Raw genomic sequence first — 20,228 nt, forward strand, 5'->3', positions numbered from 1 at the left:
AAGAGTTCACCTCACTCATGCTATATGTCTCTCACAGATGTGGGCTGTGCTCTTCTTCATATTTATTCCAGGCCACAGCAGTGGAGGGAAAGCAGGATGGTGAATCATGAATTTGCTCTTAAAGCTTCCGTTTTCAGGGGCACACGTGACTTCTGCTCACATCTCAGTGACCAAAGTAGGTCACACAATCTTACCTAACTCCAAGTGTTGGGAAAGTACAATCCTGAAAGGAAAATGCTAGAAATAGTGAGCAGTGCTAGTGACAAATAAGTGAGAAGACGTCATAGCTGTCATTAGTGCTGGCCACTGAATGAGTCTGTGGTCTAGGCTGCAGGTGGCCACGTTCTCTGTTTGTCCCTCCATGGTCTTTCTCTACCTTTTTTCTTCCTGCCTAGCCCCAGAGGCTGACTTCTATGCACTGTGTCAACCAGGCTCCCTTACCCTCTGGTTTATGGTTGGGGATTTGGCCAATGTGAGGCTTTGGCTAGAGCTTGAAGAATGCGAGCAGAAAGATGTTGAGACGTTTATTCCCCAATCCCTCCTTGCCAGTCTGTTTGTTAGAGGCTGAATTCCTCTCCAGAAGGTCATGGCCCCAGGTCGGGCGACCTTCTTCTACAGGAACAACTGTCTCCTGGGTCTTCAGGCTGTGGGTAGAAATGGCCTCTCTCTCTTGATACACCCTCGGTGCTTTACCTCCTTACTTGGTTTCTTTTAATCTGTACATACCATTCTATTGCAATAGAATCATCATTCATTTCTCTTCTTCTACCCATTTATAGTGATGTATCATCTGTTTCTTGCCAGGATCTGGACCAATAGGATGACCGGGAAAAACTCAGCAACTCTTGGATCCACATGGTGGGCAGCAAGCTGGCTGGGAGAGCTGCTCAGATTCCAAGAAAGGCATTATTTTCCAACGCCCCTGTAGATGTGGCCAAGGAGAATGAAGGAACAGGCAGATCTACTTAGAGCCAAGAGCCATGGATGGGAGAGCTCCTTTCTGGGTATCAGAATAGAGACAGGAGCAAGGAATGTTCCCTATTTATCCTAAGGGTCGAGGGCCCTCACAATGTCTCTCCAGAATTTCTATTGTCAGTGAATGTTCTGTATCTTCTGTTGTTTCCCTTTAGAACAGGTATGTTTATTGTGATCATCTTATCCCCATTTCATCATTGTATATTGAATATGCTGGGGAAAATAATTTGTCTAACTAATTTGTCTCTGCTCAAGAGGACTCATGTCCACATCTGTCAGAGGGAGTACTGTGCGTCATCACCCGAAACCCTGGATCTTGAGCTTGCTGCTGTGGTCAAATGGACTTGGGGATTTTCCCGCAGGGACAGTATGAATGTGCTTTACATGTGGGAAGGACAATGACTGAATGTTTGGTGACCAGTAGTGTGGTAGTCACCTGTGCTGTTCGTGAAATATTCCTGGCTTTCCTCCTTCTGAGTTTATGTTGGGATTGCACTCTGGAGTTAAACGTGGACATATAGCTTGCTTTGGCCAATGAAATGTGATGTGGGCTGTTTCTGGGTAGAAGCTTAGGAGAGCCAGTGCATGATTTCCCTGCTTTCACTTTCCCTTTTCCGCAGTGACCGGTAGTGTCTCAGAGAGGCAGCTCCCTGGCCTGCAGTGCAGAGCGACGAATGACGCAGAGTCCACCGTGACCCACACTGGCCGTGCATCAGGAAATATGCAACTGTGATTTACTAGCCTGAGATTTTGTGGGTTTTATCATGGCCTGATCTAGCATCTTCTGGCTCATTTGTAGTGAAGATAGTTCTAGACAGAGAGCAGCATGTGCATAGAGACCAGAAGTTTCTTGTCAGAGGGAACAGTTTGGTGTCCAAGGGGAGTAATGTTCTTGACAAATGAGGGGGATAGTGAAGCATTTTAATGCCTTGCAGAGGAGTGCAGGTTGGAGTGAAGGAGACATGTTTGTTGTCGTAAGAGGCTAATACAACCCAAACTAGGGCAGTGATTATGGAAATAGAAAAGAAGTAAGAAATGAGGGACCGTGTGGAGGTCACATTGATGCTACTTGATTTCATTCAGCAGGAGGTGGGTAGTGGGGACAGTGAGGGCTCCAAGATGACTGCAATAATTTGGGGGAGGAGCTTGAGAATCTTCGCTTTGCATTGGGTTGTGTGTTCGCGTTAGGAATTTTCAACAAATTGCCTGATTAGAACTCAAGGATATGCTTGTTCAGGGCTGGGAACACACAAGGTGATTGATTATTTGGTTGCTAATGTCAAGGGTGCATGTCTCCTCCTTCTCATCCTTTCTCTCAGTGGGATAGGGATGGATGTGGTGGATCACTATCCATATGTTTTTTCCTAGTTTTCTCCTCAGAAGTGTTGTAAAGGCCGGTGTTTGCCTCCAGAGAAAACAGCATTTGTCAACCCTCAGTTGTGCCATGTATTTTTTAGTACAGAAGAAACAGAAGAGGAGGGTGAATCTTTAAACCAATGAGATTACATGAATTTTCTTCAGAGTGCATTTCAGAGTCATATATACAATTTAAACATAGTCCTGAGGAAAACAGACTCTGTAAAAAAAAATTATAAGTGGAATAAGACTAATGACCTGGATAATTCACAAAATGACGTCATCCCTGCAAAGAGCACGTAGTTCAACTCTTAAAGGGTGAGGAGCATCTGAGATGTTTTAAACTGTCCTGAAATACTACATTGTGTCGGAGATGCAAGACTATTGGTTCCTTGACTTCAACTGTTTCTTAGATGCTTTCTTTCTGGTGTTTTATTAACCTGCAAGATGTAGTTGTTCGTTTTTTCTTCTTCTTGGATTCCTTTGGGTTCTGCTTCTACTTTTTTGAGAAAGATGGAGTTTCTTTTCATGCCCCACCTCAGTGGCACATGCCTGACTGAAACAGTATCACCACTGTGGCCATCACCCAGAGTCCACGCATCTATACCAAATCGATTTTGTGGCGGGGTCTCTCAAGTGAGGTTGCAGACAAGAAGCACTAGTACCACTTGGGAACACGATAGAAATGCACATTCTTGGGTTTCTACACAGACCTCGGGAATCAGAAATTCTGGGTTGGAGCTCAACAATCTGTTTTTATCAAGCCCTCCAAATGACTCTGAAGTGTGCCAAAATTTGGGAACCAGTTGTCTAGGGGAGCCTCAAGGACCTAACATATCCTCAATGGTGTGGAAAGATTTGAGAATGGTCTGTTGATGAGCTACTAAGGAGAGAAATCCCATTAAGTGGGCCTTGTGACGTGGAGCAAAATCACTTAACCTTCTCTGTCTCTCTGTGCCTTAGTCTCTTCACCTTTGGGACTGGGCAGTTGGAATGGTTTAGGAACCCACAAAGTAGTGTGAGGGGTTTGTCGACTAATTCTAATATTTCAGAAAACTTCACAGAAACTATGTTTCCCTTCAATATGCTGAAAAGACAGACCAAAATATCTTACTTGCTAGTTCTGAGCCAAAAATAAGCACTTAAACTGTGAGCTTCTTGCAGTCATTCATTTTCATGATTCCAGGGCTTAATCACACGGTCCAGCCCTAGGGGAGCCCTTCAAATAACATTATATAAAAAAGTTATGAACCAAGTTATGTAAAAAATAGTATGAAAATACAGATCACTTTATGTTAATCAGAAGCTGTGATAGACTTCCCAAAGGAAGATAATGGTGCCCACGTTTGTAAGCATGCGTCTTGAGGGTTGCAGCGATAGAGTCCTGCAAACAGAGGCTAGTCAAGGCAGGGACCAGCTGGCCTGCCCCCTACACTTGGCTTGTTAGTGCTTCTATGGACGATAGCCCAGTTCACTTATTCATAAGTCTGTGTGGTTTCAATTATTTATGATGTTCTGCTAAACCTGGATGTGGTTCATTTGGTCCTGGAGGAGGATCCATCTGGGTCACTGACAGGACCCCGCTGTGTCCATGTGTTCCGTGTGCTTCCTGGCAGTGCAAAATTCAGCAGCATGGCAGGGAAATCACATCTCCCAGGCTGGCGAAGGGGGTCTGGGGCCACATGGAAGAATGCAAGGTGTGCCAGGAACCTCCCAAATGCTTTGCAAGGGGGTCTCTTTCTCAGAATGATCAATCTGAACCTAAGGTTATCTCCTTCAGTCCTGAATGTTTTTTTAAGGGGAACAGATTGAAGACCTCCCCTGCCGGGCTGGCCTGTCAGAGGGAGAGAGAAGAGAGAGGCCGCCTGCAGCCCCAGAAGGGAAGTGAATCAGCAGGGCATTGGTTTCCTTCAAACACTAATTATTGTCTCTTGGCTTCGGAGATTGTCTAATCCCATGGCTACTCTTTGGAAATCTGAACTCTGGGGTCAGATATGTAAAGGGGCAAGAGACCAGACCGAACCTTTATTAGTTCACAGAACTCCAATTCTTTATTAATCACAGCTTGCTCACAATGACACAGGAAAATAGCACTAATGAAGAGTAAATATGCAGGCAGCAACCTTCAGGAGTTGGGATTTGGGGGAGAAACGACTTCAAAACTGCGATAGGTACTTATGGTGGGTGTCTGGTGATTCTTAGTTGGCACAAATGCCCTGCCTAGCCCCCTTAGCTGTACCAGCCCTCACAGATGGAGTTTCTTTTTATTTTAACAGGCAGGATTGCCTCACACTGGGGAAGAAAGACCAGCTTGAGTGAAAGTCCACAGTGTTTTTGACCTTGTTCGTATGTGTGTTTTAATGCAACAACCAGCTCACAGTTTCCAAGTGGAAAAATATTCAGTAGCATCATGTACTTGTACTATAGGTAAGAGCTTAAAATGACATCATCAATCATGGCATCCACAAATAAGCCACCTGACACATTAAGTAATTCATTCCATCAAAAGAACTTAAACTAGAGAATTAAGCCCACTTCATGAAGAGCGAATTCGTGGCTGCTTGAACCACTGGGATTTGGATCTGTGTTCAGCAGTTTTAAAAGGTTCAACGTTTTGCTTCTACCCCGACTGATCTCAGATCTGTCTTCTCATCCATCCCTTTCTAAAGCCAAAGCACATTTGTAGCACATAATCCAGTAGAAGCAGAAGTAAATGCTATGATTGGTGTGTGTTTGTTTTTTCTTAGCCTGGTTTTGTAGTTTCTAGGCAGTTAGTAGATTATGAGTGAACAAATGTGGAGGTTTGCGTGGAATTGTAATTAATACCTGTAACCTAGGCATGGTCTTAGTCAAGTTCAGAGATTACAAAGCCATCTAGGTCATTAGGCAATGGTGGGTTTCTAGCACCATGGACTGTCTACTGACCTCATTTTTCTGTTGGAGTGAAAAGGGCAGGGAATGGAGTTCAACATGAGGGCTTCAAAAAGAACAGACCTAGCAAATTCATTTGAGTGGAAAGACACAACATCAAAAGCCTGTTACAGGACATGTAAGATTATGAAATAACTTGCATAATGCAATACTTGTATTTTTTAACAAAAATGTAAGTATTTACAAAATAAGATCCAAGGTATTTTTTAAACATCAAGCAAAACATTCTGCAAAGAGACCGCATTGAATTTTTTTTTTAATTTTTGATTCTGTTTTTTGTTTTTTATAATGAGTTCTTTTTAAACCATGTCATACATTTCCCATACTGATATCGCATGATCCATTATAATATAGGCAGGGGGATTTACTAACAGTGGGGCGTGCCATCCCTCCATCGCTTCAGCCAGAAAGTTCAACCTGCAGCTCCTTGTTCCTGCGCACCTCGGCAGCATGCCTCTCCTGGAAAACACCAAAGGGAGAAGCAATGTCACAGAGCCCGGCTGTCTGCTCCACAGAGAACCAGGAAGGCCTGCCTACTCCTTTCCACAGTTTGTATCTCACTGGAAATCATGCAGTTGTTTGGTGTCTATCTTTAGGAAAGTTTCTCATTTCATGATAAATGACCACAGGAGACCCAGGAAGTGTCACGTTAGGGAAAACCGTATAAGACTTATGGAGACTAAAAAAACCGTCATGCCATATTTGATCAAAACCACGATCAGAAGGTCCTATGATTAAGAGAATTTTGAATATGCCAACTACTGTCCTAGATCCAGAAAATAGCAATAAAACATCACATTGTTGTTTACCCTGTCATTTTTAATGGTGTTCCCCCCCCCCCTTCCCAAATATATGAAGGGCTTTATAATTGCCGGTGGATACTTTGAGAGGATTAGTTGCAAGACTTTTTGTACGCTTCCTAAATGCTTACCCTGTTTGTCAGGGCCTTTCAAATCTTGTCCGAATCACCTTTCCAGCCTTGCCCTCCATTCTTCTCCTTTCCACGCGTACCTGATGCTTTTGTATAACGGAGTTGTCTTTTCATGAATTTTTAATGCTTGAGATTTCTAGTCTTCCGTCTCTATTTGGTCAGGATCTTAAACCTACTCTTTAAAGCCTGTAGCAGTCACGTTTTCCTCCATGAAGATTTTCAGGAGACCACAAAATAAAATTGATCTTACCTTCCCTTTGAACACCTGCATAAATGTTTGTTTATATGTGGCAGCCATTTTGTTTTAACTTGTACTATGGGCATTTCTGTTCTTGTCTCATCTTCTGTGTTAAGTAGTTGCTTATATATAAGCTCATTGAGGGCCAGGACTGTATTTTCTCACTATATAAGTTATGCTATACCTTGCTGGGCATAGCAGAGTGTTCTGCGTTCAGCCTGAAATTGGTAGACGTTTATTTATGTGGGGGACTGAGGTGCTAAGTTTGGTTTGGGAACTGAGCTTACTGTGGAGGGAACTGAGAGGAAAGGTGGATCAGGTATTTTTCAGTACATGGTTCTGTACCGAATGACTATAACCCCCTTGTCTTGCACATCATAGGTACTAAATAATTGCTTGTTGAATTGAAATTTTAAAATGCTAATGGTTACTAGTATTACTTCTTTTTCTACTTAGAATATTATTTATATTCCTATTTTTTTTCCTTGCAGTTCCAGAAATTTCTTGTGGCTCTATGGATTCCCTTAGTTCAGGGGCAAAGACCTGGACCGGCTATAAAGTAAATCTTACCATTAAACTCCAATAATCTCAATGAGTCTCTGCTTACTGTGTTCTTTATAATACTGAGCATTTATTAGGACTTAACATGGAATCAGTTCTGCATAAATACAGATTTTTATCTGTTAAGTTCCCTTTCTTCCTCACAACAACCCCATGGTAGAGGCGTAATTCTGGTTCCCACTTAACAGATGAAGAAACTGAGGCATGGAAAGCCTACCTCATTTGTCCAGGATCACAGAACTAACAAGTGGCAGAGCTGGGACTCCACCTCAGGGAGCCTGCCTCTACAGCCCACTCTGTTAACCACTGCTGTGCAAACTCACTGTTAGCAGAAGGAAAAAAATTTAATAGTTGTGAGGAAAAATGTGTCTTTTCAAATGTAGGTGTTGGGACAAAAAGGCATATAACATCTGACACTTTCTTTAAAGAAAGAATTGGAGTAAGCAGGAAGTTGACTCTAGAGAGTTGAAACACAATTTTATTTAATTGGTTTAAATGAGCTTTTTGTGTTTGTTGAAGAGCCATGAGGAGAAGGGGAAAAAGGCATTTTTAGGGAAGTCACCTCTGTCCCATCCAGAAATGTCACAGAGGAAGGAGCAGGGATAAAACGGGCTCTTCCTTCCTTTTGTCCCGCCATTACGAGGAAAAAGATGCAGCAAAACCTTTCTCAGGCAGAAATAAGCTAATTAGAGCTGAGCTCTGACAAAAATTGAGAAAAAGTCCAGACCATCAGTATACTGGAGCAAAATAGCAGACACCTAAGCCTAAGGATTGATACAAATTCAAATTTCTAACAGGGAGCATTATAATTAATATTACTGGGCTACCCTGGAGCGCACTTCTTATGAAACTCAAAATTAGTTGTAAGGAAATACGTTTTGCTATCGGAAAGAACAACTAGATCTGTGAGCTGGAGATAAACATTAAAAAAGGGAAATTAAATAAATTCTGAGTTTCTAGGAAAAATATTGTCTATTTTCAGGTATTTTAGTAAATACATTATTTGAAAACTTTCTATTCAAATCACCAAAGAGATACCCATGAAATTGTACTTTCACTTTCTATTAGAATGTGGGAGAATCAAAGGGCAGACATGCGGGAGTTTTTCAACAGTCTTTTTTTTTTTTAAATTTAAATCAGGAAACTCTAATTGTCAGAGGTTACTGACGTAGTTGTGATGCTCTGAGATAGCTCCTCAAAAGTCAAGGCTATTCTTTGATAAGATGCATCTCATTATTGAGCTTCTACTATTTGGTGGGTGCTATCAGACCTTTGGCAAGACAGACTGAAGCAGATCTACATTTACCAAGTTCTCTGCAATTTCCCTCCTTCCTCCTGTCAATATAAGGGAAGTGTAATACATCATCTTTTAGCATTGTATGCAACTATTCTCTTTTGATATACAAGCATGTATGAAAGGAAAAATTAGGAAAAATTCTGATTCCTTAAGAATATGTGATTAGAGATTTCTTTGAGGTCTTCCTTCTTTTTCCCCTTTACGTTTTAATGTCTCCCTTTCCTCACTAGGTATCAAATACAAACCAGGGATTTGAATTAGATGACCTAGACTATCAGTTCCATCTATGAAATTCTGTTAGGTGAGTCTATTTAAATGCCCAATGAGGTCAGTCAGTGTCATCAAGAATTCTTTTGACAAAAGAACAGGCACTTGTAAAATAAAAGAGGGATCAAGAGTGACCTGTGAGTGCCCGGAAGGCATGTTTTCATTTATATCAAGATGACAGTGATCACTGAGTATAAACTCCCAATGGTACTGCCCAGCTTGCTTACTGAGCAGTGTTTGATGATTGACAAAGAATTGCTGCTTTAGCTTAGTACAGACACTGGGAATCAAAAAGACGGGGGTTCAAATCTAGACTCTGTGGTCTACTTAGCTTTGTGATCTTGACCAAATGGTGTAATCTCTCTAAGGACAAAGTTCCTTAGATGTGAAATGGGGGCAGTAACAGGATCTCTTTTCAGGGTTGTTGTTTGGATTACGTGCAATAGTACGCTCAAAATGGTTGGTCTACAGGAACCAATCAGTAATAGCTGGGTTTAACTCCTCTTTTCCCTTCATTAGTCTTTCATCAGACATGTTCAACAGTAAATAGTTACATAAGTGGCACTTATGAATGAGAATGACCCCCCCCAAAAAAACAAAGTCCAATGAGAAGAATAAAACTTGACAATAGATGAAAACTAATAATGGCTGAAATCTTGATTTAAAGTTATATAACATTCTCTCAAACTATTTTTATTATTTTAAATTATATCACGTTATGTGATGTGATTGTCACTGAAATAATGGCTATGATGTTTTCAGTTCAACTTTTCTATATTGTTAGAGGTGAAATTTATCAATTATAGTAAGACAATATCCCTTATTTCCTAAGTGCTATCCTTTGTGGTTGGCTAGGTAAAGTAGCTGTCAAGGTCGTCTGTGTTTTTTTGCTTCTCTCACTCCTGAACGCCATGGAAAGCTCCTTTGGTCTCTTGTCACAATATTATGATCTGAGCTGTCTTGGCAGGGGCTAGTGAATGGTGGCATTGTGTTATCAAAGCAAGAGGATGTGGCACCTTTGAGTTAAGTGGAGAAGTCAACAAGATTCAGCGGAAGTCCTCTCAATTGACCTGCTAGGTTAACCAACATTCTCCATTCCCCCCACTATCTTGGACCCTCCTAAATGTTGGGTTGTTTGTAAGGCTGGGAGCCTCTTCTCTATTATCTCCACATACTTTTCCTCTCACTGGTTGAGCTATATAGCTTGCTTGCAGTCAGTTATATTTCCAGCCTGTTTGACCAGCTAGTTGAGAATTTCATTATATGATTCAGTTAAATATTATAGTAACAGAAAATTGTAAGGGTGGAGGGAAAGCTTTGGAAATACTCAGGAAAGGGAATTATGATCAGATAGTGGATCAAGGGGAAACTTGCTTGTAAAAAAGAAAAGTTGTAAAGATCCTATGTATCCATATTATTATACAGAAATTCTCACCCAATTTTAAAGAAATTAAAACTGTAAAACATAGCTAAGAGGATATAGGTGGAAAATGGGAGAAAAAAAGGACATGGGACCCCTATTAACTGATCCATTTCTCACAAAGGTCCTGGTCTACATCAAAAGATTGGTAACTGGCTATACATTTAAATGTTTGATGTTAAAGTTCTGTGTTTAATGAATGTATGTATTATTGTTAAAATGATTACACCTGTTTTAACTGATTTTTCAAAATTACCCACTACAGACTCTGTTCGGGTCTGATGAGAGAGGTGTTGCTCTTCAGGGCTCCTGAAGGGCCAGGTGGTGAATTTTCTGCAGGATACTGTCCAGCATTAGGGGAGGAAGAACATGTTAGGAGAGGAAGAAAGTGTCTCTTTAATCCTTTCCGTGTGGCAGGAACCGGTGCTTTTCTTTCTGTCTCTGTCTCTGTGTCTCTTTCTATTAAACTATTCCAAGAATAAGAACATTTGAAACTTCACCAGAGTGTCAATTTTTTTTTCTTAAAGATTTTATTTATTTATTTGACAGACAGAGATCACAAGTAGGCAGAGAGACAGGCAGAGAGAGAGGAAGGGAAGCAGGCTCCCTGTTGAGCAGAGAGCCCGATGCGGGGCTTGATCCCAGGATCCTGAAATCATGATCTGAGCCAAAGGCAGAGGCTTTAACCCACTGAGCCATCCAGGCGCCCCACACCAGAGTGTCAATTAACCCACAGACTACAGTTTCTAGTCCTGGGTATGACAATTTATGTCACTCAATTTGAAGACTATTGGGTATGTATAATTTCGATCTGAGTGACATAAACAGATCAGCCTAGTGTAGGTCTTTGTGACCTAGGCATTCTTTTTTCCACACCTTTCTCCATATTTGATTCTTTTCTATATAATAAGCTGGAGTGTTGAGATGAGGTGTTATGAAAACAGAAATTGAAAAAAAAAAGTGTCACATTCTTTTCTGAAGGAAAAAAGAACAGTTTTACAGAACAAAGGTAAAAAATATTTAAATATAATTTATGGGGGCACCTGGGTGGCTCAGTGTGTTAAAGTCTCTGCCTTCAGCTCAGGTCATGATCCCAGGGTCCTGGGATCGAGCCATGCATCCAGCTCTCTGCTCAGCAGGGAACCTGCTTTCTCCTCTCTCTCTCTGCCTGCCTCTCTGTCTACTTGTGATCTCTGTCTGTCAAATAAATAAATTAAAAAAAAAATCTTTAAATATAATTTATGAAAACCTAACAAAGCATATTTAAGGAGTCTTTAGCTCAGTAGTTCTCAACTCCTGCTAAATATTAGCACCTACCGGCAAATTTTAAAAGTAATGCTGATCTCTGGGTCCCATCCCAGACAATTATATCAAAATCTCTTAAAGAGCACTTTAGAGATTCTAAAGTTCAACTGAGATTGCTTTTGCTGTGGGCTTTCAGTTCTAGCTAAAGATTTTGAGTCTAGCATGGCTGGGTCTCCAAGAAGTCTGTGGAAATTTATCAGTGAATAACACCAAAGAAGCCACGAATACCACAGGAAGACATGCTCTGCTTGGATGCTCCGTTCTCTTATTTGAGGGGTCTGGGGGAGGGTGGCGGCGGGGCAGAGTGCTGGCAAGAGCTCACATGGAATTGTATCACATCTCCTGGTTAATTGATAGGGTCGGTGAGGCCTGTCAAATGGTGGGAATTTAGTGTGTTAGCCTTGATGTGGATTTATTTTTACTGACATTTTCCCAGTGTTTTTGTATTTACTATTTATATTGGTCCATTATGATATGTTGACTTATTCCCTAATTTTTGCTGCTAGGTCATTTATTGCTGGGTTTTATATTGTCTGCATGGGGAGAGAGATGATTAGTTAATGCTTTTTGATATTATGTTCCCTTCCAGGTTCCTAAGCACATAGTCGGTACTCTATCAATACTCACTGAATGACTTACTAATAGGTTTCATTTTCGGTGGTAAACATCTTTTGAAGTAGAGATTCCAGAATAACTTATGTATGTTAGCACTTTCATGGATTTTCAGCACGATTCTTATTACTGATTCTCTTTATAATTTTAATCTCATTGCAGTAATTTCATTCAAACAAAAGGCTAGATACTGGTATTAATAAAAAAACTTACTCTGTATTATTTTAGGAAAGAAAACACATATTTAAAATACATCAAAAGGAAGCAAATTTGGTATTACCTAAGAAATCTCTCCACTTCATGGAAAAGATAATAGATCTTGGGTAACACTGGCCAAAGATCTCAATAGATTTGGAAAATGTCTCTGTGGCTGTGAAATACCAGGGGAAATGTGGTCTTAAAAATGATCTGCATTATATCATTCAGCATGGGATAGAATATTGTCAGCTGAGGGAGTCTGGGTGGCTCAGTCGTTAAGCGTCTGCCTTTGGTCCAGGTCATGATCCCAGGGTCCTGGGACTGAGCCCAGCATCGGGCTCCCTGCTCAGCTCCCCCTGCTTGTGTTCCCTCTCTCACTGTCTCTCTCTTTTCACTGTCTCTCTCCCTCTGTTAAATAAATAAATAAAATCTTAAAAAAAAAAAAGAAGAATATTCCCCTGGGGGAAAAAATATATTATATGTTTATAAAATAAATAAATAAATAAAACCACTTCATCAAAAAAAAAAAAAAAAAGAATACTGTCAGCTGAGATTTAAATCAGAATAGGCTACAACCCCTAGTTATCAAACCTGACTGAATATTGGAGTCATCCGGAGGATTAAAAAAAAGAAAATAGGTTCTACCTCTGGAGACTCTGCAGCTTGATGTCAGGAATGCTAAGCTGTCCACAGGTTGATTATTTCCAGGACAAACTGCATGTCTGTATGCATCTGTGTGTCTGAAAGGGGGTAGAGACTAAATCTGGGTGAGAATGGGGAAGAGTGCAAGGTGCTGGGCAGGGAGTAAGTGAAGAGAAACGCACAGAGAAAAAGAAATTGCCTATTAAAATCCAACACTTCTGGAAATACTAGTTAAAACATGCAAATTTCATGTGCCATTTTATAATGTCAATCAAGAGGGACATGCTGTCTACTTGTATATGTGTAATTTCAAAAACAGTCATGGTCCTGGTTGTTGATAGTATAAATCTTGCACTGGATACTAAGGTTTAATGGAAAATACTGGAATATGACCAGTGTGCCCCATTCCTAGCAACTCCACATGATTTATTTTATTTTGGGCCTAGGATAGGAGATGGTTGAGCCATAATTATCCAGAAGAGAATACATGGTGGTCTTCTGCTGTCCATGGTACCAGCAAGAATCTCCTTGATTGTGCAGAAACATGTGAACTGAAGGCAAATGGAGGAAGACCGAATGGTTCAAAGTGAGGGGCATAAATTTTACCCAGTGGAACTTTGCCCTCCTGTATCTTAGCAAAGCACTGGCCATGGTACCACTATGTGTAACACGCAGAGAGTGGAAGGGCCACCTTCAAATTCTGACCTGATGTACCTAGATGAAGTACAATGACATTGTTCTGAGAGTGGGGAAACACCAGCTTATATAAGTAAATTAAATTTCAACTTTAAAGTTCTGACTAAGGCATTCAGCTGCTCTCCGTTCCCACCCGAGTCACCTAGTACTTCCTCTACACACTTCAGAGAGCCTCAGCGTCCCACCGCTGTATCAGAGCCCACACACACTTCCCCAGCAATGCTTTCAAAAGTTCCTCAAGAGCACAGATGCCTACCAAACTCTCCATGGAGTTAAATGTATCTATTTTCAGGTTTTATGCCTAATTTTCTTTGATTCTGGCCTGATATGTGTAATCAGAGAATGGGAGCAAAAACAGAGTCATCAGAATAGATGAGAACATCAGCACGGGATTGCCTGATCCTTAGATGAGATGGGCCAACTCTAATTGAAGACATGAGTCTTCCTAAGAAAAACTCAGAAAACAGGAGCACAGCTCCTGTTGTAGAGACTCCTAATGCTCTGATGACGAGGCAGTCCTACTTCTCTCTCCAGTGCCTACATGTTGTACTCAGTACTGGTGCAGGGGGCAATTGCTCAGAAAAGGACTTAGGCATTGTTTCTCAAAAGTCATATTTCTCAATGTTTCATCCAATTTCTGGAGGTGGACAAAGCTAAACCATTTGTAGCTATACTCCACATTTTCAAAGGAAAGTTTTCTGGGTGGTGGTGGTGGGTAGATAGCAGTGGAGCCCACAAAAGGGAAAGACAGAACACTTTCCAGAGGCTCTCCAGCACTCCTCATCCTGACTGAAGGGTTGGTGCGAAGGCACCAGGATATCAGAACTTGGGGAAATGAACATCCCTTACAAGCGCTTCCCTTTGCTTTGGTTTCAAGCAATGTTATTATACTCCAGTTTCCCATGTAGATTTTCCTACATGGAGAGTTTGGGCTTCCTGCTTTTTTTCATAGATATTCTGTCCTTTTCCTACAAAAATACAAATGTATTTTTCCAAGTTATTACTTTTATATTTAGCATCATGTTTTAATTAAATAAATTAAATAAATATTGAATTGAAATAAATATTGAATGTGTTATTTTATTATATATTATCATTACTTACTAATATATATTTGTATGGTCTAATTCATATTTCCAATTTAATATTTTTCTAAGGGATTGTTCTTCAAATTTGTACAGAAGTCTTTGCTATACTTGAAAAGCATGGATCAGCCTCCCTGAATTCATTCACTGCTTAAAAAAAAAATCAGACACAGTTCTAACTTTAATGTTGGATTCCCATTCTTCTACCATGTTGCAGTGCCCATGGAGTCAATGTTACAATGGGTGAACCTACCCAAACTGTTGGCTGTCTGTGCACTTGAAGCAGGTTTTGACTAAGTTTCTGGTGCCTGGACATCTGAGAGCTCACCCAGCTGTGTTGCATAGCAACACATGCTTATGCCCAGAACTTTGTTGGATTACCTTTTCCTGCAGACGTTCAATAATAGCAGCTAGATTAGCCTCACGGTTTTCTTTAATTTGTTCCATTTTCAGGATCAGCTTTTCCTCCGCCATTTTGCTGAAGTTGTTGTTCTCCTCCAAAGCCTTCTGGAGGACTTCTCGCTCATGTTCCCTCTTCTCTGCCAATTGCTTCAGCACCTGGGCCTCCTGAGACTGGGGAAGAAAAACATACTCATCTAAGAGTCACCCACACACAAACCTGGGGGAACAATGGCCTCCTGATTCGAGAGTGTTCTTTTCAAATGAACTCCACTTCTAGCCTTGAGCATGGTTGCCATTCAGTACTCATCTGCACGGCTTAGAGTTTTCTGTAGAATGTGGTTAGCTGGGAGATGTGGTCAGCTGAAATTTCAGCTGTGAGTTTTTTGGAGGCACTGTCTTAGAAGAAGCATTTAACCCCGACTGAGGAGTTTTTGTTTTTTTTTTAGAGTTAGTTGCTGCTAAGCATTTATGCAACCAGGATGCTGCAGTTAATCACTGGAGTGCAGCGTCCATTGAAGCCTCAGGAAAATATGGGAAGATTAGGGCAAGTTCTAGTCTTTTCCCTGCCCCATTTTTTCACCAGCTATAGGCTGAGTCCCGCAGAAAGCTTTCAACTCTAGCCAATCAAATCCCCAAATTCATTTTCTCATTTTATTCCACCCCCCACCTACTCCACCTCACTCGCCCCCCAACCTGCTTATTTTTCTTTCATTAGCCAAATTCTCTTTGGAGACTTGTGAACAGTACAAAATTAATGTCCACTTGGTGACAGAAAATAGAAAGCCCTTATTCTGGTCTTTTCTTGAACATGCTGGGGTCACCTGGGCAATCTTGGAAACCCTGGGGTTACTTATGATCAGAGTAGAAACATCAAAGCCAGACACACCCTACCCAGCACCCATCCAACATCCCCACATTTTGTGTCCTTATTTCTCCTGCAGCATCAGGGGGCTGTATGACTCTGTGCAGTGGAGGTTAGCAATCACTGAGGTGCTTGATGAAAATGCAGAGGCTTGGTATCCACCTCCCTTCCCAAATTCTAATTCTGTGGTTCTTTCCTGAGACCCAGGAATCTATATTTTTGATAAGCTTCTCTGGTGATTCTAATGCACTCTATTCACAGAATACCTTCTGGAAAATGCTCTGGCCTGGTATTTGATGTCAGGGCTGCATCGGTGACCCAGATGTGCTATTTAACTTGACTTTTTCCTCCATAATATGCAACGGAAAGAAGTCTTACTCAGTGCAGAGCTATCGAGGTTTAAGACTAAATTACTGCACACTCATTGTTCCTGGGTAATGCCTTAGGACTGGCCAGTGCTCTGAGGGGAAGCTTCACAGGAGTAATTGTAAATGTAAACACCTAAACAATGGCAGATCAAAAAAATATTTCATGGCTTGTCAAATACTGATTACTATTAGAAGCATTAATGGGAAACCATGGGGTCTTACAGGAGAGATCTTGGTATGTGAGAACTGTGAAGTATGACAGGGGAATAAGCTTCTCCTCAGATACAATTCTACAGGAATGGTAACATCAGGCAGCCTTAAAGACTCTTTGCTGATGTGTTTGCTCTGAAGTTCATCAGGAACAGGTCTAGTGACTCACTGGAGATTAGAACATTTTGGAAACTAGCCCCATGTCTCCTTTTAACCCCCAAACGGTTTCACTGACATCCTTGGTAGACTCATCAGTCTTGCTTCATTATAGCTGACAAAAAAAAATCAGTAAGAAAAATGATAAGAAAATGTTAACACAGAATAAATTCAAAATCAAATGGAGCTTTTTGGGAAAAAACATGAAAAAATATTTTCTAGCTGATACATCCTCCTGCCTCTAGGTGGGACTATTGGTAAAGCATCCTACACGGATTTTGCTTCCTTATTGCTAGGACTACTGAACTGGGACAGGGACACACTGACTACAGATGTGTGTGTGTGTGTGTGTGTGTGTGTGTGTGTATGTGAGCGCACACAGTTATACAGTTTCTCTCTATGGACTGCAGGGCAAGGATAGCTCATAGAGTTATCATGGATCGGTATCAAGGGGCAACTGAGGAACTTTTCATTTTCAGGTGCTCAAATTTACTGTGGCTCTTCTAAAATTGGGTTCTAACTTACAGTTTATATTTTGCATTCTTAGTTTTCTTTTGTGAAAGGCCTAAAGACAGTCAGGAGACGGCAGGGGAACAGAATCGAGAAGGGAAGCCCTGGGGACTCACAGGGCAATATGGCAGCATGTGTCTTTTCAAATGACTTCCTCGGTGGGGGACGTTTGGTCTGTGTGAACAAACACTCCCCCAGGCCCCATCACTAGTGACGGAGAGAGGCCTATTGCCTCACTGGGTGGAGCGTTTGGCTCCGTTCGAGCTGCCTCAGTTAATGGCATTACTCCTTCGGCAGTCGCTGGGACTAAATGAAGACTACCCAGCATCGCCGTCAAGTGTATTTCTTTAGCACAATTAATGGGGGTGAAACAGAAACAGAAGGCAGTCCAGAGCGTTCTCATGTGAGGCCACTGCTAAATGATGAAGGCCGGCCAAACTGGGCCAGGCCACTTCAAGGCTGTTCCTTCCTGTCGTGCCTTTTCTTCTATAGAGGAAAGGTCATATTTGCGATCGTCTCAACTAATCCATTTTTAGGACCTAATGATTACCTGTGTTTCAAATATATAAAGCTCAGGTCCATTAAAGAAATATATGACATGAAGTTGATTATGGAAAGAATTCCACACCGAGAAAATATTTATGACGGGGCCCCATTTTGGTTTCTCCTCACAAGTACTTAACTCTCAAACACATTCTTCCACAGAGCCAATAGACTTAGGGTCTTTACCTCAGTTCCTAAGGTCTCCATAATTCCACTGCTGCGACAGTCATATTCCTTTTTCTTTCTTTTGCAGCCTAGCACCCAGATATCTCTGCCTACAACTTCTCTGAATTTATTCTTGGGGAGAAACTGATTCATTCATATATACACCTTCATCTCCCAAGGGTGCCTGGATGGCTCAGTTAGTTAAGCCTTCAACTCCTGGTTTCCCTTCAGGTCGCGATCTCAGGGTGGTGGGATGAAGCCCCTCATCGGGCTCCATGCTCAGAGGGGAGTCTGCTTGAGATTCTGTTTCCTTTTCCCTCTCCCCCTCCTGCTCACGCTCTCTCTGTCTCTCAAATAAATAAACAAATAAATCTTAAAAAAAAAAAAAAAAAGGGGCACCTGGGTGGCTCAGCGGGTTAAAGCCTCTGCCTTCAGTTCAGGTCATGATCTCAGGGTCCTGGGATCGAGCCCGGCATCGGACTTTCTGCTTGGTGGGGAGCCTGCTTCCCCCTCTCTCTGCCTGCCTCTCTGCCTACTTGTGATCTCTGTCTGTCAAATAAATACAATCTTGAAAAAAAAAAAAAAGATACACCTTAACCTCTCAGTCACAGCCTCACAGACCGGAAGAAAACCGGTTATGGTTCTAATATTTCCATCAGTGAGCAAAAAAGAATGCAGTTTAAAAAACTGCCTTAAAGTATAAGGTGTGTGTAAGGATGTAGAATAAAAATATGTGTTAGACAAAACTGGATAAGTATCCCTTCATTTTGGCAGATGCAATGTTCTCACTGCAAGGTGGAAGAGGTGTTTTTTTATTTTATTCCTTGCTTGGGCAGATTAGCAGAAAGAGCCCTGACTGGGAGGCTTGAAAGGTAGGATTTGTTGAAAGTTGTTAAAAATAAATTGTTTAAGGGAAGAAGTCTGACCATGGAGGACCATCTCTGAAGAGCATGTACTTAATATAGAAGATCACGGACACAATGAAATGGAAAATTAGGGCATGATAATCATCAGCTGATACAATGCAAATGTCAAGGCAAACTATTTATAGGACCGAGACATCCAACATGACATTCTGGGAGATCAGGGAACTTTCTCCACCTTGCTTTTGTAATAATGGAGGTGCAGAATTGGTGAACACCTTTTCTAGGCATCAACCTCCTCACACTGAACTAAGTATCACTGCAATGATTACATGAGACTACATGAAGGGAAAAATAATGAGACAGGGAGAGGAGTTATTGTACATTTAGGAACACTTCAACATTTTCTAAAGAGGTTCATTACCATTCCTTGTATTACTGAGTATGAATTTAATTACTATCCAAATGAAATGGAAGATAAATTTGAGTTAAGTGGTATATAAAACTCACTTTATTTTATGTACACATAAGAGATTTAAGACTATATTTTAGATAGTATTAGTGTTCCACTTATTTCAGAAGTGAACACACTTCTAGCCCTTTATTTTATTGTCTCCTTTTATCATTTGAATACATTACTTGCCACTAACTAGAACCTTTTTTCAGACACGGAATCTCCTAGTATCTCAGTGTCTTCACAGTGATAGGTTGGAGGATGTGTCTTCAATTATTGGCTTTACTATTAACAATGAAAAAACATTAGTAACCCAGCTGGAGCATAAAAATGTCTTATTAAGATATAATAATTGAATATAATTGTGTAAAACAAAAGGGTGCCATATTCACTTTGTGTTGGCGTGAGAAGTATAATAAAAATTTTAAAATGATTAAAACCTAAAGACCTTTAGAATGAGCTCTTAGACTAAAGCCTGTACTGATTTTACTGTGATGAACTAGGAAAAGAACTACCGGGGGTAGGGCTGCTCTTCCTCGAGGGGACCACACACAAGAAGGTTCTGTGGACCAAGGGTCAGATTCACCAAGGAGAAGATGCCTTCTGAATGGTGAATTACAAATAATCTAGCACTTTAGCTCATAATCCACTGCTGTACAAACCACCCCCTCTTTTCCTGGGTGCAACTTTAATTGCCATCTAGGAGATGCCAACAAACAGAAAAGCTAAGTCTATCAAGTTTGGTGACCAATGGTCCACTTTATTCAATTTTCTTAAAAATAAGCAATGTATCTTTCTTTCAGAGATTCAGGGACTTTGGAGTTGATAGGTGATAATATAGTCAGTGTGTGTATCTCACTGAACCGGTTTGAGTAGCGCTCTTTTTAATTCAATCTATTTTAGGTTGAGATTTTATCCATGTCATTAGAATTCTTAAATTTTCATCATTTTTTCCTAATACTAATTTTTTTCAGGCCACTGGTAGTTGTGCAGACCTATTTATATAGGTGTCACCTATCAAACTGTTTCTCCTTCTTTGTAACTTGATAAATAATATTTTATAATATTTGAAGAATTTATGAAATGTACGGTAACATTTCAGTATCTTTGTTGATAAGAAACTTTTCTTTATAAAATTGTGAATTTTCAAAATCAGAGAGGGAGACAAACCATAGGAGACT

The 20,228-nt window shown here is 40.8% G+C and overlaps 1 protein-coding gene across 1 annotated transcript in view; it reads right to left on the bottom strand.

The window, feature by feature from the left end:
• Positions 1-4,359: 4,359 nt before the first annotated feature.
• Positions 4,360-20,228, bottom strand: part of STMN2 (stathmin 2) — a 51,369-nt gene continuing 35,500 nt past the window's right edge. The window contains exons 4-5 of the mRNA XM_032869146.1: positions 14,896-15,087; positions 4,360-5,721 (exon numbers count right to left, since the gene is read on the bottom strand). Coding sequence (XP_032725037.1) covers positions 5,662-5,721; positions 14,896-15,087 — 252 coding nt within the window. The 3' untranslated portion in view covers positions 4,360-5,661. The remainder of the gene's footprint in view (positions 5,722-14,895; positions 15,088-20,228) is intronic.

This window comes from Lontra canadensis, unplaced genomic scaffold (genome assembly GCF_010015895.1).
Source record: "Lontra canadensis isolate GAN:19392208 unplaced genomic scaffold, GSC_riverotter_1.0 scaffold37, whole genome shotgun sequence".
Classification (NCBI taxonomy): domain Eukaryota; kingdom Metazoa; phylum Chordata; class Mammalia; order Carnivora; family Mustelidae; genus Lontra; species Lontra canadensis.